This window comes from Carex rostrata, chromosome 27 (assembly GCF_964058835.1).
Source record: "Carex rostrata chromosome 27, lpCarRost1.2, whole genome shotgun sequence".
In the NCBI taxonomy this organism is placed as follows: Eukaryota; Viridiplantae; Streptophyta; class Magnoliopsida; order Poales; family Cyperaceae; genus Carex; species Carex rostrata.
Window position 1 is genome coordinate 1,590,221 of NC_135944.1, and position 23,078 is coordinate 1,613,298.

A 23,078-nucleotide genomic window follows, 5' to 3' on the forward strand; every position below is an offset into this window, starting at 1 on the left:
TGGAACTCCAAGACAATTCAATGCTACAATACAATATCATCACGTAGAGTATCTACAGAATTAAATGGCTCAACAACAACCAATGAATAATTGCACTGAATCAAGGACGTGCATTATTTGCATTTATAGTATATCTATAAAAATAAATGGATTCATTGGACCGGTAAGACCTAAAATAAAGTGTATATTGAATGACAATTTTCAAAAAAATTGTAGATAGGATATTATCAAACATATAGACAATGTTCAGGAAATTGAGAATTATAATTGGATGGTTGGATTTATATTGTTTGAATGCTCTTTATAAAATTGTTTGAATGGTCTTCATGAAATCCAACCGAGAAAATCCGATATAAACTGCATGATCTAAATCGGCCAGTCCAAAACTCCCTGACAATTCTATTTTGGAAAATTCAGTACAAAGTTCCTTTTGGGTAAACTAGATTGGTGTTAGTACTTAGTAAGGAACTTTCATGTATGTATTGATCAGTTCTTAAAATTGTTATTGCAAAATGAGATTTGGATCGACTGTCAAAAAAATTATCTTTTAGTGGAAATTAATTAAGGATAAATATATACAGTATAGTATGCACCTGATCACACTTGGGAATAATGATGAGGCAGGAATTTAGATCTTTCTCCACCTGTCTGATCTCCTTGCCCCTAGTATAAGAACCTGATCCGTAGGGATTGAATTCTACTACGGTAGCCTTTCCAATCTCCATCACTTATTGATTTTCATAGAAGTGAGAAAGGAGGCGGAGCAAGTCTTGTGGTTATCGCCTGATTTATATCAAGTGGGCAAGGTTTTCTTGTCCGACAAATTAATTAATGTACATTTACCATGTTAGTCCCTTCAAAATGTATATTCTTCAACAATTACTAAAAATAAATGTGCTAGAAAATGAGAATATATAAATCTAGCAACAAAGGTCCAAGAATTGGAGTTGATTTCTTACGCAATATTATTTTTATGTCAATTAATTCTCAATTCTCAATTATTGGTTACAAATATAAAACAGTTAAGGTATATTCGATTGCCATAGAATTATATATATGGAATGAGATTTCATGGACATGGGAATCGAGAAAATTCATTTACGGAAACTCAAACTCATGGGTTTACATTAGAATGGTTATGGAAATATACAGCTGATATAAAACTTCGATTGTAGTGTGGAAACTATTGTGAAAAATTTTATTTTTCTATTTAAAATACTAGATATTAACACAATTTTTCTCATTAATAATTATTAACATCACAATATTTTTTAATAATATTTCATTAGGAAACATTTTCTTGCAAAAAAATTATCACTGAAAAAAATCAAAATCAAGACAAAATTTGGATTAGCAAATTAATTATTCTTGTTATTAATAAAATGTTGAATAAAGAAATAGAAACAAGACAAAATTAACAAAAAATTAAAAATCCATTTTAGTCAATTTTGGAATAACAATTATTTTGTCCAGCAACTGTATTGTATGCATTTTTTTCCTCATTTTCAAATTATTGTTTTATAAAGTGATGAACAATATGCATTTCCATATTCTAATAAAAAAAATAACTGAACCGAACAGAAGAGAGAATATATTTGCAATTTAGGGGGACTAATATGGTAATTATACAATTAATTTGTCGTAGGAAAACCTGGCCCACTTCTCACATCTCACTCTCGCACAGTGACAAACTCCTCTCTAATCTCTCTCTCTCTCTTTTATATCTCGAAAGATCGAACAGTTTCTTTCCGCACAATACTAATCCTTGTCACCGCACATTAATCAAAATTAACGAGCGATGGAGATCGTAAAGGCAACGGTAGTAGAATCCAATCCCTCCAGATCTAACCTCCCTTCAAGTTCCTCATCAGGATCGGCTTCTTTTTCCAGGGGCAAGGAGATCGTAGAGGCAGTGAAAGATCTGAATTCCCATACAGAGACTGAAGAGAGATGTGGGATCTGTCTCTTGAATTCCATCCGATCCATCTGTGGCCAGATCGACGGCTGCAGACACCATTTCTGCTTCATGTGCATCATGGAATGGGCGAAAACCGAGTCCCGTTGCCCTCTCTGCAAGCAACGCTTCCGATCCATCTGCCGGCCTGCTGTGCCGGGTTTGTTCCCCGCTGAACAACTCGTCATGATTCCCGAGCGTGATCAGGTGCATGCCTACTATACTGTATATATATGTATTCTTAATTAGTTTCTGGTAGTAGCAGTAATAGTATAAGCCAGTGGCCATATATCTATCTGTATAGTCAGCAATGCATGCATTTCTGATATTACACTTTTCTATGAATAAACTTCACCCTCAAGTTCCAAATTTTATATGTAGTATATACTGATTAAGGATTAGGCTTGATATTTCCTTAAGTATACCTGATTTATTCTTTAAGGAAGATTTGTTATAGTTAGATTGTAGAAAGTAATAGTAACCTGTATCAGAGAACCCGCCTTTGTCTAGTGGCAAAGAGCGACGCTTTATTGAAGGCTCGAACTCCATCTTTCTCTCAAAAAAAATATATAATAAGTCCTATCAAGATCAAACTCACTGAAAGCTTGAGAAACCTAATCAAATTGAATGGTGATGTTGATTTTTATCTAAAAATAAATATATTAAGAATGCATGGTTGTCTTCTAGTTAGTATTTGATGAAAACGAAATGCCTATGCGTCTCGAAATAAATACTTCATTGCTAAGTGCACATACTCATTGAATTCTTCTGGATGAATGGACTTGTCGGCACATCTGCATTGTCTTGGTGTGCAAGGAAGATTCATTAAGGGCAAAATTGTCCATATATTATCTACAATTCTATTGGCTCCTTGGCGACTTGTCAGAAAGCATCCTCTTCTTGTATTGGACGCGCGATGCCACTGTATATACCTAAAAAAGCCGGTGGCAGATACTCTGAAGTTTGTGATGGATTGATTAGGATTAGCATTTAGTAGCTTGAGGCTGCAACTGAAGTGGGATAAGGATTTACTGCCTTATATAGCTTATGTATGTTAACATGAAATAGTATTCTCCAACCTAAAATATCTATTCCAAAATGAAATAAAATGAATGTTTATCATATCATGATATTCTTCACTGATATTTAGCTCTAGCTGGTAACAGGAAAAAAAAATTCACTGATATTCTTCACTATGTCCGGTTATAACATATCATGAAAGAAAATAATATTTGTAAAAAGAGCTAAATATTTTAATTTGATGGTATATTTGTGCTCACAAGGCAAAAATTGTTGTTTTGTCCGTGCTACAATTAATTTGGGCCGGATAATTAACATATTTTGTAAATAAAGAATATGCCTAGATATAGTAAAATTAGTTACTGGTTCATGTCTGAAGCACTATAAATTAGGTGATGTGAAAAATGATAGACTGGCCATAAGTATTTTGGCAAGCATTCCAAATGATCTCTTCTAATAGGAGCTTTCTATCTTTTCTTTCCTTTTTATACATAAATTTGATGCAATCTTGAGAGGAAATTAGAAGTTGGCAAATAAGGTCGAGCAATTTTTCGGATTTTGTAGATATTATCCGAGGCCCGAAATAGGCAAATTAATTATCCAGGGTAGGTAAATAAGTTCAGGGATAAGCCCAGTTTGAAGATAAGACCCTGTCCAATCCAAGCCCAAGGTCCTATATTCTAAAATCCAGAGATAGGCAGTTACTAACCCTTGTTACACTTGGGTCCCCCTTGCTTCCGGCCTTAGTACACCGTCAGACGTGAATAAACTTGTAAAACACATGTAAAACACACATAATCTAGTATTTACTAATAAACTATATCTAATCAAATAAATTATGTGTGGAATGAAACCTAAACCCTAACACTAATACTACTTCGATCCATTGCTCCGCCGCCTCCAAAAACTAACCCTCTATAAACACATCACAATTCAATTGACCCGCCTCCGACTAAGATATTACATCTTGGAGTCGTGGGATTGATATCTAAAGATCCTCTTACCACAACTCAACCCTCTCGGCCACTTCAGATACCAGATCCTTTTCTTCAGAGAATTATACCAAGCACCGTTGGCTAAGATATTACATTTCCTAGTAGGAAGTTGTATATTTGAAATCGGGTGCATGCCTACCATTGCAGATTTCAAATTGGGTGCGGAAAATTTCAGATTTACAAAATAGCTAAGTTTGTTGAATTGGATATGGCAGCAAATGAATTGACAAATATATCCTTATAATTGCACTTATACTCGATTCACTGTGGGGACCTAAATAATTTATTATTTTGTAATGATATCTCCAATTGAAAAATTTAATCAGAACATTTTGAATTCGCCCTTCGTTATGGACAGTTATGAGCATATGATTGTTCTGCCTTAGTTTCAAAAAAATTAATAATATGGACAACAAAGTGACTTTCTTCCTTTTGATTCCATCTTATTTTTATTGCTTTGATTATTTTTTTATCTTTTTGGGAGGGGGAAGTAACAAACTTTTAATTGTTCCCACAAATTATGATTGTATATGGTTATAGTTTATATTGTGATGATGATTTACAGCCTTGTATTTATTATAATTGCCCATATAAACAGCCGCTAGCAGTTGATTCTTTTAATAACATACTGCAGGTTTACCATCCTCTCGGTGTGGAGAGCACGGCAATCAACGAAAAACACCTTCATTCACATTGCACCCTCTGCCACTCCGCATCAAATGAAGCCTATCTAGTAAGCTGTGCACTGTGTGATTCGACATTTCACACCCATTGTGTTGGTCTTGGCTGGGACATTCCAGAAGCTGAATTTTACTGCCCTGATTGCCATACTTGTAGAATTGAGTACTCGAAAATGCATCCTAATCACGATGTTGATGAAGAAACAATGGAGAAAATAAGGATGATTCGAAGAGGTGGCAATTCCATTTCCATGCATGATCTTGTAGTGGATATCCGAGGACAAGAAACGGTAAACCGGCCTTCAATTAGTCAGTCAACTGGAGGAGGTGATGTATCATTGACTTCTAGGGCACGGATGGAACAAGGCATTCAGGCCCTCCGTGACAATTGGGGCCGTGTGCAGTCAGGCTCACTAAACATCTCCGATATAATGAGACCTTATCATAGAGAGGGCACAAGCCAGAACAACCCAGTTGCCACAATATCTGGTGCAGCAAGAGAAAATAGCAATAATGAATCCCGTGATATTGATAAATCTTGGGAAATGATGGAGAAGGCCAGATTAGATCTAGCAAAAATAAAAACCCAAGAGAATAGGCAACAAATCACTCATTCATCAACAACAGCGGGAAAATCAAAGGCAGCACAGCACATACATCCACCAGCGAAAAAGCCAAGACCTTATGGTGAAGATGTGAGTTCCTATAATTCCAAACATGAGATGTCTTATCCTGACAGAGGTTTTGCACAGTTTTGGAAAAATGGCCATGCTCCAGGTGGATCAAATTATCACCCGGTTCAACAGGCAGCACGCATGCCCAGTAATCCTTTCAATGCAAGTACTCGAGTTGCTCAGGTCGGTCTGGGTTTGCTAGGGAATGGAGCCGCATCAACAATTGAAAAAAGAGAGATAGTGAGAAGTGAGGATATGAAGGCTGAGATTCAATCCCTAGTGAAGCATAGTTTGTCTGCAATCCACAAAGATAAAAAGAAACTAGGTACGTATAATTCTTTTCATTTTTTGTTCATTTTTTGTTCATTTTTTTATTTTGTTCATGTCGTACCATATATAGTTGGAATTACCATAGTTTTCAATCCTAAGTTTGAGCATATCCAGAAAAATATTTGATATATATTCCATCTTTTACATTAATTAAGAAATGACCAGCCAGGATGTTCTTGCATTTAACTCTCCTATATTTTTAAGCCTTCAATTTTTAATGATATTTTTTTCTTCTGCTAATCAAGATGGAATACTTTATTTTTCTGAATCTAAACAATCATCTTCATATTCACTGATCAAGATGTCTCAACTTTAGGATCAATTGGTTACAAGGAAGTTGCTAGGGTTTCGACCCACACTATCTTGGCTGCATATGGACATGCACACAATGAGGCACTCGCTCAATCATTCTCTAGGCCCTTTTGCAACCACAACAAAGATTTGTCCAATTTGGTGCCAGTTTCGTGCCGTGATTGCTTCAACACTTTTGTCAGGCAAGTCGTTGAGGCTGTCTTAATGGAGAAAATGTGATGTTGTGCTATGGTTTTTTAATTATTTTTCATAATTGTTTTTTCTTGTTTTTTTTTTACTTTTATGTTTGTTGATTGTAAAATGAGAGTGGACCTCTTGAATCTTGACTGCTCTAATAAATAGTACAATTTAAAATTGGTCCAAATGATCAAAATTAAGGAACTTATATAATGTTCTGTTTATGGCTTGATAAATTAGTTACAAAACACATACAATAATATGATACTTGACAACATCCAATGTTTTGTTATTATATAATATGCATATTTGTTATATATGAGGAAAATAACAATTTGTCCAGAGTCAGACTAAGAGAATGTATGATAATCAGTGAAAGGATGAGACAAACATTACTGATTTCTTCCATATTAACTTATCAAAGGTAATATGTGCATTAATACCCTCAAAATGTACTGCTTTAAATATGAATTTATTTATATTTTTAAAGGGGAGAGTTCAAATGCACCATGATATTGTGCTTCAATATGCTCCATGTCCTTTATCTCCGTTTTCAAGAGCAGTCAACTTGGACTACTTCAGATTTTGAAAATGGAGATACACGATGTAGAGCATATTGGAGCACAAAATCATGGTGCATTTGAACCCTCCTCTTTTTTAAATAGCTCTAATCCAGGTAGGTAGGCAGGCATGTGTATATGGGTTATTTCTAGTATAGTTGGCGCACGTGCATACATAAATAAATATATATCATTGACAACTGATGAGACGGAGAACTTGGTGTTAGACCAGGTTACCAAACTTAATTAGTAGGCTGTTGATTTTCTGAGTTTTAGACAGAGAGATGAATGAGAAAATTGTATATTTCATACTTAATCTAATTTGTACAGTGGGTTTCTTATATAGTTGGAGGAAAATAAATATAACGGTAATATGCCTATCCTATACAGTAAGCTACAGTACTAACGATAACTTTTTATCACTAGTAGTTCTATTTAATTCTAAACGGGTCTAAAGCTTAACGGGTCAGACTTATCATTCATTCTCAACACTCCCCCTCAAGTTAGGCATGTAGATATCGATCAACCCTAACTTGCTTAGATTTCCTTTAAATTGTTTCGGATCTAAACCCTTTGTGAATATGTCCGCCAATTGTTCTTCACTTCTCACGAATGGAGTTTCAATTTCTTTTGCTTGAATTTTTTCTCTAATGAAGTGACAATCCACTTCGATATGTTTTGTTCTTTCATGAAACACCGGATTGGTTGCTATGTGTCGTGCCGCTTGGTTATCACAAAACATTTTTATTGGTTCTTGAATTTTAATTCCAACATCCGCAAGAAGTTGTTTGATCCAAGTTAGCTCGCTTGCGGTGGATGCCATGGCTCGATATTCCGCCTCGGCGCTTGATCTTGCCACGACACTTTGTTTCTTGCTTTTCCATGTGACTAAATTTCCGCCTACATATGTGCAAAAGCCGGTTGTCGATTTTCTATCAAAACTTCCGGCCCAATCTGCATCGGAATAGCCACACACATTATTAGAATTATTATTTTTCATAAAAATCCCTTTTCCGGGTGTTCCTTTTAAATATTTTAAAATTCTATTTATTGACTCCAAATGGGGTGTTCTTGGAGCATGCATAAATTGACTAATTTGACTTACGGAAAATGATATATCCGGTCGAGTTACGGTTAGGTATATTAATTTTCCCACAAGTCTTTGAAATTGATTTATATCATCTAATGGTTCACCTTCTTCACTATTCAATTTATGCCTACCGTCTATTGGTGTGGATGCCGGTTTACAACCTAATTTTCCGGTTTTCTTTAACAAATCTAGGATATATTTTCTTTGAGAAATAAAGAGACCATTTTTGGAATGTGCTATTTCTATTCCTAGAAAATATTTTAAATAACCAAGGTCTTTGATGTCAAATTTTTCCTTCAAGTGAACTTTTATTTTATTGATTTCTTCTTGGTTATTTTCGGTGATTATAATGTCATCAACGTATACCAATATGATGGTGGTACTAATTCCTTCAATTTTTATAAATAATGAATGATCAGCATTACTAATCTTAAAATTGCAAAATTTTAAATAAGAGCTTAGTTTGCCATACCATGCCCTTGGAGATTGCTTCAATCCATAGATTGCTTTCTTCAATTTGCAAACTAATTCATTGTTTCTTTCTTTTTCATGACCGAGTGGTAAAGTCATATATACCTCTTCTTCAAGTGTTCCTTGAAGAAAGGCATTTTTGACATCCATTTGGTATAATTTCCAATTTTGGTTAACCGCAATAGAAAATAATATTCTCACCGTATTCATTTTGGCCACGGGTGCAAAGGTTTCATGGTAGTCTATACCATAAGTTTGAGTGTACCCTTTCGCAACTAAGCGAGCCTTGTACCGTTCTACGGTACCATCCGAATTATACTTAATTTTATATACCCATTTACAACCTACGGGTTTTTTATCTTTTGGTAATTGCACAATAATCCAAGTTTCATTTTTTTCAAGAGTCTTTAATTCTTCTCTCATGGCTTTGGTCCATGTAGAATTTTTTATGGCTTCTTCATAATTTTTTGGTTCTTGTTCATTTGCAATTGAGGTCAAAAATGTTTTATAATTGGGAGAGATATTACCATATGTAATAAAATTTTGAATAGGGTATTGTACCTTGTAGGTTATAAAATCCCTTAGTCTTGTTGAAGGTTGTCTTCCTCGAACCGACCTTCTCAATGATGTTTCTTCCATGTTTTGATCTCCATCATTTGAGAATATTTCTTCTATTTCCTCTCATGGCTAAAGTAAAATGTAAAATTTCTGCATAAAATTTTCATTAAAACAAATTCACGTTAGAATATCACTGCCAATAATAGAGTCATGTAAATAATAAAATGAAGGATGCTATCAATTCTAAAATAAATTGAATAATTTTATTGGATAATATTAAACAAGTTAACATCCTCAAATATTTTTTTAAAATATTGGAACTCAATGGAAGTGCTGAATATGTCAAGAAATTCACATTTCCAATATTAGAAATGATACACAAGAGATCTATAAATTCATTTTTTTTCTTTAGCAATGCTCATTTTCTCAAAAAGATGCAGGTTACGTAGTTCTGAATATATGGTGTTCAGCTGTGTATTGCTTTCATAGGAAAATATAGCAGCAAAAATTCACTCATGCTTGAAAATCGGCAAAGACACAACTATATTTGATTTACACTAGTTAATAATAGTTAATAAATAGCTCCATATACATTTGGATTTGTTGTCTTGTCAAAAAATAACATTCACATTTCTTGAATTTTATTACATTACTTTATCCAAGTAAAATTGTTGAAATTCATGTAAACTAATTCAATCCAAGATTGAAGGAGTCGCAGACAAGGATTGCGGGATATACAGATTGCAAACGGCAAGCAAAACAATGGAAATGATTTCAGAAAAGTTCAAATCTATACTCGATTGACTATATATATTTATGAAGATAATAAACCTTGTTTTCCTTTACTTTCATGCACTATTTTAGAAGGTTGTACAAACTAAAGAAAAATAATAATTGAACATATAAAACAACAGGGGCAATTAGGAAGAAAAATAAGATTGATTGCTTTAAAGGCAATGGAAATTAGATAGAATTTTTTTTTAAAATAGATAAGTTTATGATAAATTGGGCACCTTTCAATTTCTAAGTCGATTGCTTTACATCCCTTAAGAAGAGAGAAGAATTTGTAATTTTATTTATAAAATTTTATTCCTCAATTTTGTCTGTGTAGCATTGGGGGATATTATTACTAATAAAGGAGAGCACTGCCTTTTGTCAGTTATATATAGGTGACATAAGGTGCAATTCAATGCGACAATATAAAATCAATTATATAGTGCATCTTCAGAATTAAAGGGTTTGATTAACAATCAAAGAATGATTGCACTTAATTGCATATTATATATATTATTTGCATTTATAGTAGGATTTGGCTAATATGCTATGGGTAGCTAAGAGGCCTCCCGTACTATATTTTGTACCTGCCTAAATAATTAGTAGAAGAAATTCTAAATATTGTAAAATTATATATTTGGGTACATTTTAATATGGATGTCATGTTGAACGGTTCAAATCATTGGTTATGACACAAAAACAAGATATTCAGTAAGATTTTTTACGAATGTAGCGATTTTCATTAACAATGGTTATGACACAAAAACAATGTGACATTTTAACCCTAAAATTTCTTTTTTTTAAATAGATATTCAGTAAGATTTTTTACGAATGTAGCGATTTTCATTAAATTTGTTATTGCAAAAGGACAGAACCTGATGAAACTCGGGAATCATGATGAAGCGTTCCACCGGGAATGAACCCGGCACAACAGGCCGGCATTGGTTGCAGAGAGCCCATGCCATGATGCTCAAGAAGCAGAAATGATGTCTCCAGTCGTCGGTTGGGCAACAGATGGATTGAACAGATTCAAAGAGACAGATCTCACTTCTCTCTTGAATATCTCTTGAATCTCTGGAATTAGAACCCGTTGCCTTTGCAATCTCCATCTCTCTCTCGACAGAGAGATAGAGATAGAGAAATGAAAGAAGTTATAAAGGAGGCGGAGTATTTCTCGAGGTTATCGACTGATTTATATAAAGGGGGCCAGGTTTTCTCACGGACAAATTGATTGTAGATTTAGCATATAGTCCCCCCATAAAATGCACTTATATATTATCTTGCTCTATGGTTCGTTCTTTTTGTTTTTTCAGAAAAACTTATTTTTTTCATCACTTATTCAAACGGATTCCTAGAAAATGAGAAAAATGAATATCTAGCAACATATGATTTAAATGATGTAATATATTGAATTTTTATGTTCTTTCGAAGGTCCTAAGATTATTGTTGATTTCCTATCCAACGCTATTTTATGTGAATTAGTATTCTTTTTTGATAAATATGGCAAAAAAAATTCAAACATAAATTACTGTTTTATGGATATAAAACACATAGGGCTTATTCACTGATTTTTTTATTTATATCCAAAAAAATATATAAATTTAAAAAACTAACCCAACTGCCTGTTAATTTCCAAATCTACTCAAACCGGAAAAAAAATTTCCAGTTTCAATACCAATTTCCGGAAATTGGATCCTAAATCCGGAATAATTTTTTCCGGATTTAGGATTTCTTTTTTTTTTCCTAAATCCGGAATTATTTTTTCCGGAATTTGGATTTTTTTTTTTTTTTTAGGAAATTTTTTTTTCCGAATTTTTTTTTTATTTTTCAGTTTTTATTTATAATTTATTTATTTATTGTATTGAAGTATTACAAATATTTAATATTTTTTTTTTAAAATAGATGGAATACTATTTGATTTATTCGAACGACTGCTACAAATAATCCGGATTAACATTTTTCATGCTGAATTTTTTACAGCCGTAAGAAAAAATAATATAATATAATATATGTATATGTATATGTATATGTATATGTATATGTATATGTATATGTATATGTATATATAATATAATATATGTATATATATGTATGTATAATATAAGAGGAGAGTTCCAATTCCAATGCCTCATTTTTTTCATACCTCATCATACCTCATATTTTATATTTTCTTTTTCAAAGTCCAAATTGTCGATCCGAACCGTTCAATAAAATATTTATACTAAAATATGCACATTTTAAAATATACATATAATATAATATATGTATATGTATATATAATATATTTTTTAAGATGGGTAGAAAATCACTGTTTTATGAACGGTTCAAAAACAGTGATTTTGTACATATCTTACAAAATAGCAAAAAAAATCCAAAAAATATAAAATTTCATCTCCATTCATATTTTAGTATAAATATTTTATTGAACGGTTCGGATCGACAATTTGGACTTTGAAAACGAAAATATAAAATATGAGGTATGAAAAAAATGAGGCATTGGAACCCTCCTCTTATGTTATATATACATATATATAAATATATTATATTATATATACATATATTATATTATATATACATATACATCTACATATACATATACATATATTATATTATATTATTTTTTCTTACGGCCGTAAAAAATCCACATGAAAAATCACTACTACAAAAATGGTCATTGTACACTGCACATTGTACACGGATTTGATAATTTTATCTAAAAACCGTGGATAAATTGTAATTTTTTGGAAGCCCGAAATATCTGTGGGATCTCTACACGGATGTTTATTAAAGAATCAGTGTAGAAAGCCTTGAGAGAGCTACACGGACGTTTATTACGAACTGTACACAGATTATTATTTAAATAACAGTGTAGAAAGCCTTGAGAGAGCTACACAGATATTTTTTAAAGAACCGTGTAGAAAGGTAAGAATTGTACACGGATGTTTGTTTAAATAGCAGTGTAGAAAGCTTGAGAGAGCAACACGGACGTTTAATAAAGAGCCGTGTAGAAAGGTGAAAATTGTACACGGTTTTTTGTTTAAATAACAGTACAGAAAGCCTTGAGAGAGCTACACGGATTTTTTACTTAAAAATCCGTGTAGAAAGGTTATTTTAGGGTTTTGGTTATATAAAAGACCTTCTCCTTCCAGCAGCGCCATTTTGATCAATTAATACTCTCTCTCTCTCTCCCCTTCCAGCAGTGTCATTTTGATTTCTGTGCACAAGGAGCTAGGATCTGAGATCTTTGAAGTTAATTTGTATTTCTCCTCTCTATCTTGCTAATCTTAGTCATGTATATATATATATATATATATATATATATATATATATATATTTCTCTTTTCTGTTACTAGCTTATTTTTTGTTAAGATAATGTAAATAATTAGTGTAATGTGGACCATTTTTTGAAAGTGAGAAGTAAAGAAAACGCCTAAGGTCTCCATCATTAGATCTGAGGAAAACCGTTGAAGATCAGTACTAACGCTTCCGCCTAAAGATGTCTGCACTTCAGAACTGTAAGATTTAAATTACTTTGCTATTTTATTTTGAATTTACGGATTCTGGATTGCTTGTGTTTTTTTAATTGCAAAACACGTCATGAATTATTAAGACTATCATTTGGTATCAGAGCCATTGTAAATTCATATAAGATGTAATAAAAAAAATTTTACGAAATTGATTTTCAATGGTTCGTATAAAAGCTAGACAGATTCAACTAATTTTATATATAAATATTTTCTTATAATTTTGGATGAAAATTTTAAAGGAGAATTTTTATTCCCTATTATGTATGCACATATATGTTAATCAATGGATTCTTATTGGAGATGCAATATGTTGGAGACCTTTAACCAAGAGGCATCATGTCATGGATCACATGGGAGCTCCTTTTTTGGTATGTTGGATCTAATACGCCTTAGTTTGTATGAAATTTCGGTCCAAACTAGATCATAACCAATCATTTTGGCACAAAGCTTGATCATGTGGTTACTAAGTGGTAAGGATATAACTTTTATACAAACATTGTATTGGATCCTAAGGAGTATATGTTATGTTTTATCACATGAGATTGCATGTACAAAAAGCTTTGTATATATATATGTTGCATGAATTGTAATCTTCTACCTTTTCTTGTTACTAACTAATACCAAATTATAATTGTAGTATGGACCAAAGTAAAAGTGTTACACCAAGGAGCAGATCGACGATGTCAGGTGTATGTGGACAAGACGGTTTCAATTTAAATTTTGTAATGCTCAATATGGATTTGTATAATTTTGTATATTTTAGTGTACATAAATTATTTATACTGTTGTATAGTTTTGGGATTATGAGTTTAAAAGACCTCTGTTTAATGTTTCTCTGTTTTGGAATTCTAATTTTAAATGGCTAACAAAATTGGAAGCTAGCCACCAAAAAAAAAAAAAAGGAAAAAAAGGACAATTCTACACAGACATTTAACTAAAGTCCGTGTAGAAAGGTATTTAAACATTAAAAAAAATTGGAAAAAAAAAACAATTCTACACGGACATTTAACTAAAGTCCGTGTAGAAAGGTATTTAAACATAAAAAAAAATAAGAGAGCTACACGGACATTTAGCTAAATATCCGTGTAGAAAGAGTAATCATACACGGCTGTTTATGTAATAATCCGTGTAGCTCGGTTATTTTGAGAGCGATGCTGGCAAGCGTTTGTACACGGTTGTTTATGTAATAATCCGTGTAGCTCTCGATAATCACACACGGGTAAATATCCGTGTGTAAATATTCAAGGATTTCTACACCCTTACAGTCCACACGGCAGGAAATCCGTGTAGCTCTCCTGTTTATGTCCGTGTACAATTACTTATTCTGTAGTAGTGAATGTTGATCCGGATTATTTGTAGCAGTCGTTCGAATAAATCAAATTATATAGTATTCCATCTATTTTTTTTTTAAATATATTAAATATTTGTAATACTTCAATACAATAAATAAATAAATTATAAATAAAAACTGAAAAATAAAAAAAATAAAAAATAAAATCCTAATTCCAGAAAAAATTATTCCGGATTTAGGAAAAAAAAAAGAAAAAAGAATCCTAAATCCGGAAAAAATTATTCCGGATTTAGGATCCAATTTCCAGAAATTGGTATTGAAACCGGAAAATTTTTTTCCGTTTTGGGTAAATTTGGAAATTAACAGACAGTTTGGTTAGTTTTTTAAATTTATATATTTTTTTGGATATAAATAAAAAAATCGGGCTTATTCAATTGCTACTAAATTTTACAGAATGAGATTTTACAGACATAGGAACTTAGAAAATGAATTTATAAAAACTCGTACCCATGGTACCCACTAGAATGGTTATTAAAATTAAAATATTATGTACTTATTTCTAAAATGCTTGGTGTCGACAAAAAATTTCTTATTAATAATTATATATAATTAAATTAAAGTGAATCATATAATAGCATCAGAATATTTATTAATCATTATTTCATTAATTATGAATTTTTTTCTTGAAACCTTTTTATCTAATCACTCAAAAAGATCAAATAAAAATTAAATATGCAAATTAATTATCCCGATTATAAATGAAATGTTGAATAAAGACAATAAATAAAAGAATAAATTAACAAAATTTTGTATTTTCCACAATTGTTTGAAAAACATTTTTTCTCCGGGAGCTGCTATTTTGAGCACTCAATTTGCAATGTTGAGGGCAAGAACCATTTTCTCTTTTTTATACCGATTATGTCCATACTTAAAGTACCTTTCGTTTTTGCTTTAAACTAATTTATACTTAAATGAACAATACACTTCGGGAAATATTTAATGCATAAAGATAACAGCATGGTTTACTTTTAGGAAATTCTAATTTAAGAATGCAATTTTACAATAGCATGTGGTGTACAAATACTAACATATAGATACAATAGCATATGGTGTACAAATACTAACATATAGATCAAACTTTGCAAATGAATAATTATTTCGCATGTCATTTTCTTCTAATGAATTTCATCATTATAAATTTCTTACTAGTTAAATACCATTGTACTTCTAATTTTAAAAATATAATAGAAATCATAACACAGCAAAAAAATGACAAAATTAAATATTAATTGTTACATAATGTTATGTATATTGTTGGAAGTGCATAAAAATTTTCAATTATTGCTGTGCTCAAAAGACATGCGAAAAAATAATTTAAAATCAAGAATAATAAGAAATAGCAAAATATGAGAAACTTGTAATAATATGTGATCTCATGATAAGTTATAGTTAACACCAAAAGAATGTGACCATAGAAAATCAAATTTGGAAGAAAACACATTTACTTATTTCCATAAAAAAAGGAGGTCTGAATAGCAGTGCAGCTATTCCTTCGATTCTATTAGATGATTTTCTTTGGAAAGAATTAATTAAGTCTAGAACAAGAAAATTATAGGATCATGATAATTGTCCCCGCATCTCTATCCCTCTATTTATTCCCGCACTTAATTTCTATAATTACTTTAGAGACTATAAAAATTTCAGCACTGATTTTTTTTAAAAGTATTAATCTCCATACATAAAAGTATTTATACCTAAGAATGGAAGTATTTATACCTATAAGGTGAATAATTTTTACATAAATAATTCTCTCCAATCAAATCTCAAATTACATGAGGGGATCATACATGTTTTTAGAGGTGAGTTTTTTTTTTATTCATTCAATAACATTCACATTTATGACGATCTATGAGGATTTTACGAATCTTAAACCACGAACATTTTCTACATAATTTTCTCTTTCAAATTAGATCTATAATGACATATTTTCATACTTGTTGTCACACAAGTATTTATATCTATACTTGAAAATATTTTTTTACATATGACACTGAATGACATATGAAAGTATTAATATCAAGTATTACAAGTATTTATATCTATACACTAGAGTATTTATACCTATATAAAAAAATACTTGAATAATCACCATCAGTCACACCTTAAAAGCAAAGCTCCGTGAGGGAGAGAGAAATTAGAGGGGGCAGAGGAGAAGAGAAGCAGAGGAGAGAGATAGATAAAGAGAGACCAACGGACAGTGAAGGGTTGTTTCTGAAAGGAGATGACAGGACAATTTTATAATTTCTGAACGAAGAAAGGTCTTGATACAGTGAACAAATATTAAAAAATAAAGATACATAAACAATTTGAACGAACTAAATTAAATTATGTGCAACTCTTCAATTTAATATACAGTGAATAAATATGTCAATAGAATAACGAAGATACAGTAAACAATGCCACCTCGCAATTATTAGTGGGTCAGATACAATTAAATTATCTACAAATCTTCAATTTGATATAGTGAATAATTATCCATAAGAAAAAGAGGGATACATGATGTCACATTGCTATTAGTGGACTGGATCCTATTAAATTATGCGCAATCCTAGAAAAAATGAAAAATACATTGAATAATGCCACATCACAACTATCAGTGGTTCAATTCAATTAAATTAGTATGACCCTTCAATTTAATACAATGAACAAATGTCAATTGAAAAATGTATATTATGACAACTTTGCCTCTCTAGCACAATCTCAACCACAGCTTTGCCTCTTCCAAGATGTTTTCCTAGAGGTGCAAACGGGTAAAATGTTATCTACCGCATCAAAATCCGTATTAGAAAATTAAATACGGATACGGATATAGTTTTAAATTTTAATTATCCGCATCTAAATAGTAGATATATACTATATAGTTTAATATATATTATGACAAAATTTATGTTATCCACTATTATAAAAAGCAGATATCAGTATTTGTATTCGTTTAATATCCGATCCGTATCAGTATCCATATCTGAAAAATAAAAATAGATACAGATATCATTTTATCACTATCTGATACTTATCCGATTCGTTTGCACCCCTATGTTTTCCTCCACTGTCTTAAGCGGTACCTCTTGCCCTTCAAAAATCTTTTTATTCCGTTGCTTCTAGATGGACCAACAGGTTGAGACGAAGTCTGCCACTGCTTCAGCCCATAGTTGTCATACGTATATATTTTACAGTAGTGTTGAGTAACAAATTTGTCAATCCACAAACATAACATAATAAAAGTTCATATTTATTTATTTAGGAGCAAGTTCAAATTTTACTGCTTACTGGTGGAATCAAGATTCAAGAGTTTTTCTCCCTTTACAACCAACAAACAATGAAAATAAAAAAAATAACAAAACATGATAGAAAATTAGAAGGCAAGAACACGCAATCACATTTTCTCCAACAAGACAGACTTGACGATCTGCCTCACGAAAGCACTGAAGCAGTCACGGCAGCAGCCTGGCACTAAATTGGACATATCCTTGTTGTGGTTGCAAAGGGGCCTAGAGAATGATCGAGCGAGTGCTCGATGGTGCTCAAGTCCATATGCAGCCAAGATGGTGTGGGTTGAAACCCTGGCGACTTGCTTGTATCCATTTGAGCCTAAGTAATGTTTAAGCCATATTGCATAAATAAATATGAACAGGATTGTCTAGATAGCATATTTGTGTTCAGACAAATTAGTGCTGCCATCTTGATTACCATTATGTGTCACTACCATACTATTAATCCTATACCATAAGCTACTATACCTAGTAGGAGAGTCATTGCAAGAACATACTAGCCAATATATCAAATATATTCTCTAGACATGCTACAGTTTTGGGTTGCAAAACTATGATAATTCTAACAAAATAGGTAAGAACATGAACATATAAAAAATGAAAAAAATATGTACCTAATTTCTTTTTATCTTTGTGCATAGCAGATAGATTGTGCTTGACCAGAGATTTAATCTCAGCCTTAGCATCCTCACTTCTCGCAAGCTCTCTCTTTGCAGTCATTGAAGAGGATCCTCTTCGTAGTAATCCCAGACCCACATGAGGAGCTTGACTACTCAGACCTATAGGAGCACTGTGCATGATTGTTGTATGTCGAACCGGCTGATAACTAGATCCACCTGTAGCATTGTTATTGTTCGAATGAGAGGCACTCGCACCTTCACCATCAGTTCTCGGTTTTTTCAGTGGTGCATGAATGTGCCCTGTTGTCTTTGATTTTCCCATTGTTGATAAAGACGGTGAGATTTGTTGCCTATTCTCTTGGGGCACATGTTTTGCCAAATATAATCTGGCTTTCTCAATCATTTCCCAAGACTTGCCAATATTGCGGGATCCGTTATGATTAGGCTGCATTTTTTAGTGCTTTCCACACAAAAAGGATGGTAAACCTGCAGTATGTTAATTAGAAGAATCAAATACTAACATATATGTTTTAGACAATTTTAAATATAAGGCTGCAAAACATCATCAGAATTGCATGCACGTTAGTCACTTCCCCCTTTCCCCACAAAAAGAACCAACCCACCAAATTAGAGAAAAGAGGAATTAAAGCAATAGAAAGAACTAGAAAAAAGGAATAAAGTAATGTTGTTGTCCGTGCTACTATTTTGTTGAAACTTGCCCTATACAAGTATATATTGCTCATGTCTGTGTTCAATGAAAGGGCATTCACAATGCATGTTAAGATTAAATTGTGCACTTACACATCTCACAGTCACAGTTTCACTATGTTATGGTCTGAGATTCTGCATAGGTAGACCATTAGGCTAATTATTCATATGAAATTCTATGCTTTATTTCAAAATTTCTAATTGGCAAAGTGATCATTACAAAACATTAATTTCACAATTTCAATCAATTGTGTGTAATAAGCAATCTCCATGAAAAAAATTTATAGCCACTTCCAGTTATGTCTAATTTAAGTCATTCAAGATTAGTGAAAGAAAAGTTATTCTCAGCCAAATTACCTTTTTTGTAACTTTGGAGAATAGATCTGAAATTTTGAGCTAGAAATCTAGGTCAAAATACTTCGAATCTGTGACCTCCTACCCAAAGATGTAATCTCCGTCCATCTAAAACTTCTAACTTCCCGATACCTTGAACTTGTGGTCGGCGGCAGCAGCAGGGGGTGGGGGGGAGAAGGCTATAGAATTGAAGTGTATATGAAGAATTAGGTTTTTGAAACGGCGGCGGACCAATGGATAGAAATATTAATACTGTTTGAGTTCAGTTTTATTTCACTTAGAATTTTTTTGGTTGGATTTGGTTTATAAGTAAATACTCAATAATGTGTGTTTCACGTGTTTACAAGTTATGAATGTCTGATAATTCACTAAGATCACTAGCATACTGTTTTAATATTCCCCTATTGTGTGATGATTGGTTGAGGATTAAACCGTGGAATAAGGGGTTTAGCCTCAATTATGCTAACTAATGAGGCCAGCCTGACTAGGTGCAAGTCACTTAAACCACCTCGAAAGTTGGACTAAATTCATACTTCCCCTAGTGCTATTTTTTATTTTCTGTCAATATATTTTTGCACTCCACACTCCCTTTAGTATGCAAACATCATTTTTTGTAAATCAATTTTAGATATTATGAATTGACTTTGGAAATTAATTTATTGCTATTTTTTATTCACTATGACTGTGAATTAAATTCTAAATTATGCATTGATACCTTCAAATTTTTAATTAAAATGTCATTCATTTTTCAAATTATTTATTGTTATATTTAATTTGGTTATCATATATATATATATATCCCATGGAACATGGAATTGTTAAATACCGAACAGGTCCATATTGTCTTTTTAATTAAGAACTGGCAGAGAGAATATATTGCTTTTGTGATTCATTGTTTATTTTCTTATATGAGAGAGTGACATTTCGGTATGACCCATGCATTTCTATAACTTATCAAAAACTAATCCATAATACAATGTCCTTATCTCAAGCGCAAACCCAAAAGAACAAACAGTTGGTGGTCCCATGGTCCATTTAGCATTTTTCACACTGCACGTCAATAATATGCATTCATCGTTACATAATACTTAGATTATAATTTTTAGAAACTATACTATGCTGGCACGACTTACTCCTTATCAATAAGTGTAATGTTGCCACAAGAAAGAAATACAGAAATCCTACTTTAAATCTTGAAAATAACATATTATGTAATGTTATATTTAATATGGTTATCATATTTCATATTTCATTCTAATCAGTATTACATATAATGGAGAGAGCAAAATCAATTTAAGACTAAAATCACAAATTAAACCAAACAAAGAATAGCTTAAGTTATGACCTTGCTTTAGAAAGTGATTTTGGAACAGAGATTTTAGATCGGGTCAGAATGCTATTGCATGTAAACAATTGTAGGCTATATAATACAGGATATCTTTATCCGGTAAAAATGGTTCCTACAGCCATAAATGGATCGGACTGCATCGAAAAGTCAGATCCCGCATCTCTCTTCTATCACTGTGTGGGAATTCAGATCTTTCTCTGCCTCTCAGATCTCCTTTCCCCTGGAATAGGAAACCGTTCCTGAAGTGGTAATCAATGATAGGATGGATCTATAGTGATTGGCTTACATTACCATAGCTTCTCGTCTCATTCACTCGTTGATTTTGATCAATTTGTTTCTTTTCTTTTACCAGCTAGAGCATACAAAAAACATCAACAGCCGATTAAAGGGTGATGTAGGATCAGAGAGGTGATGGCAGAAGGGATGGAACTGCAACAAGGAGAGGAAGAAGAAAGAGAATGTTTACAAAAAGCAAACTAACCCAAGACTTGAATGATGAAAGATGATTATGGATGAAACAATGAACTCAGAGGTGATGTAAAGAGTTTGACTATCACAAGGAGAAAGAGATTTGAAAATGTTGGACGATGTTCAGCTTATATGTTGATAATTATGAAATATTAAAGTTGGCGTGATTAAAAGTGATTTGTTATCAAAAAAATTGGAACTTTATTAAAGTACAAATGGGCCTTAATTTTGGATGTACATAGATCCAAGGAAATATGATTTTCGAACTCAACATAAATTTAGCACCTTCTTTAGGACTGTCTAAATGCATGTATTAAGGTAAATTTCTGAATGCATTATGATGTCCACACAGAATCTTACCTTGTAGCCATGCATTCAGGCAGCCATGAAAGTATGTACTGAAATACTTAGACTGTCTAAATACATTCATGTATTTTGGAATTTAGAAAAATGCCCTAAATGCAATAATTAGAAACCAATATAATATCAAGACTATGGCTAAATAATAGTGCTGTTGTCTCTCATAATGGAGACTCAAGGTCAAATCTTAGCAGAAACAACTTGAACCAGAAAAAAAGTTTACAAAAACATATCCAAGATAATAATTTAAATGATGAAATTTGACATACCAGCAAGCTGAAGCGTGTAACAAATGGTCCACATTTCCTAAACCACTCATGCCAAAGTAAAATGCATATTTCTGCATAAATTTCATTACAACAAATTCGTGTTAGAATTAATATTGCTGCAAATTATACATTCACATTAATAATTAAAAGATGTTTTGAATATAGTTTGACATTCATAAAGATAAAAACAAATGCACATCCGCAAATGTTTTGTAGAAATCAGAAACAAATGGAGGTCTTGAATATATCAATCAAAAGTTGGTAGTGAAACAACTAAATGATTTAAACAAGTTAATAATAGCTGCATATGCATTTGGGTTTATTTATAAAAAGAAGTTTACATTGTTTGAATTGTTTACATTATATCATCTATGAAAACCGGTTGATGTGCATGTAAACTAATTCAATCCAAGAGTAAATGAATCAAAGACATGGATTGCGGGATATGCAGATTGCAAATAGCAAGAAAAATTATGGAAACGATTAATGCAACAATATTCAGCCCTGAGGTAATATTGTGAAGATAATAAACTTTTTTATATATTTTAATGAGTACAACTATTTCACTAATTGACCATTTTGTACCATTATTTTACAAGGTTGAACAACTACAGAAAAATATTATTTGAACATATTTAGCTTGAAGGCAATGGAAAAGATATACAGCAAAATAATTTAAAATAGAGAAGTTTATGAAAATGGAGACATCTTCTAAGTCGATTGCTTTAGATCCCTTAAGAGTAGATACGAATTTAGAATTTTATTTACAAATTTTTCTTCCTGAATTTCATCTGCAATGCATTGGGAGATATAATCACTCGTAAAGAGGCGCAATGCTTTCTGTCAGTTATACATAGGTGATATACAGTGGAACTCCAAGACAATTCAATGCTACAATACAATATCATCACGTAGAGTATCTACAGAATTAAATGGCTCAACAACAACCAATGAATAATTGCACTGAATCAAGGACGTGCATTATTTGCATTTATAGTATATCTATAAAAATAAATGGATTCATTGGACCGGTAAGACCTAAAATAAAGTGTATATTGAATGACAATTTTCAAAAAAATTGTAGATAGGATATTATCAAACATATAGACAATGTTCAGGAAATTGAGAATTATAATTGGATGGTTGGATTTATATTGTTTGAATGCTCTTTATAAAATTGTTTGAATGGTCTTCATGAAATCCAACCGA

General features: G+C 32.0%; 1 protein-coding gene across 1 annotated transcript; it reads left to right on the top strand.

Annotated features, from left to right (window-relative positions):
* The first annotated feature begins 1,798 nt into the window (after positions 1–1,798).
* On the top strand, positions 1,799–6,184 carry LOC144544810 (uncharacterized). The gene is made up of 3 exons (XM_078293360.1): positions 1,799–2,161; positions 4,568–5,648; positions 5,970–6,184. Exons 1-3 carry the CDS (start codon positions 1,799–1,801, stop codon positions 6,182–6,184), a joined length of 1,659 nt encoding a protein of 552 aa, XP_078149486.1.
* Positions 6,185–23,078: the final 16,894 nt, after the last annotated feature.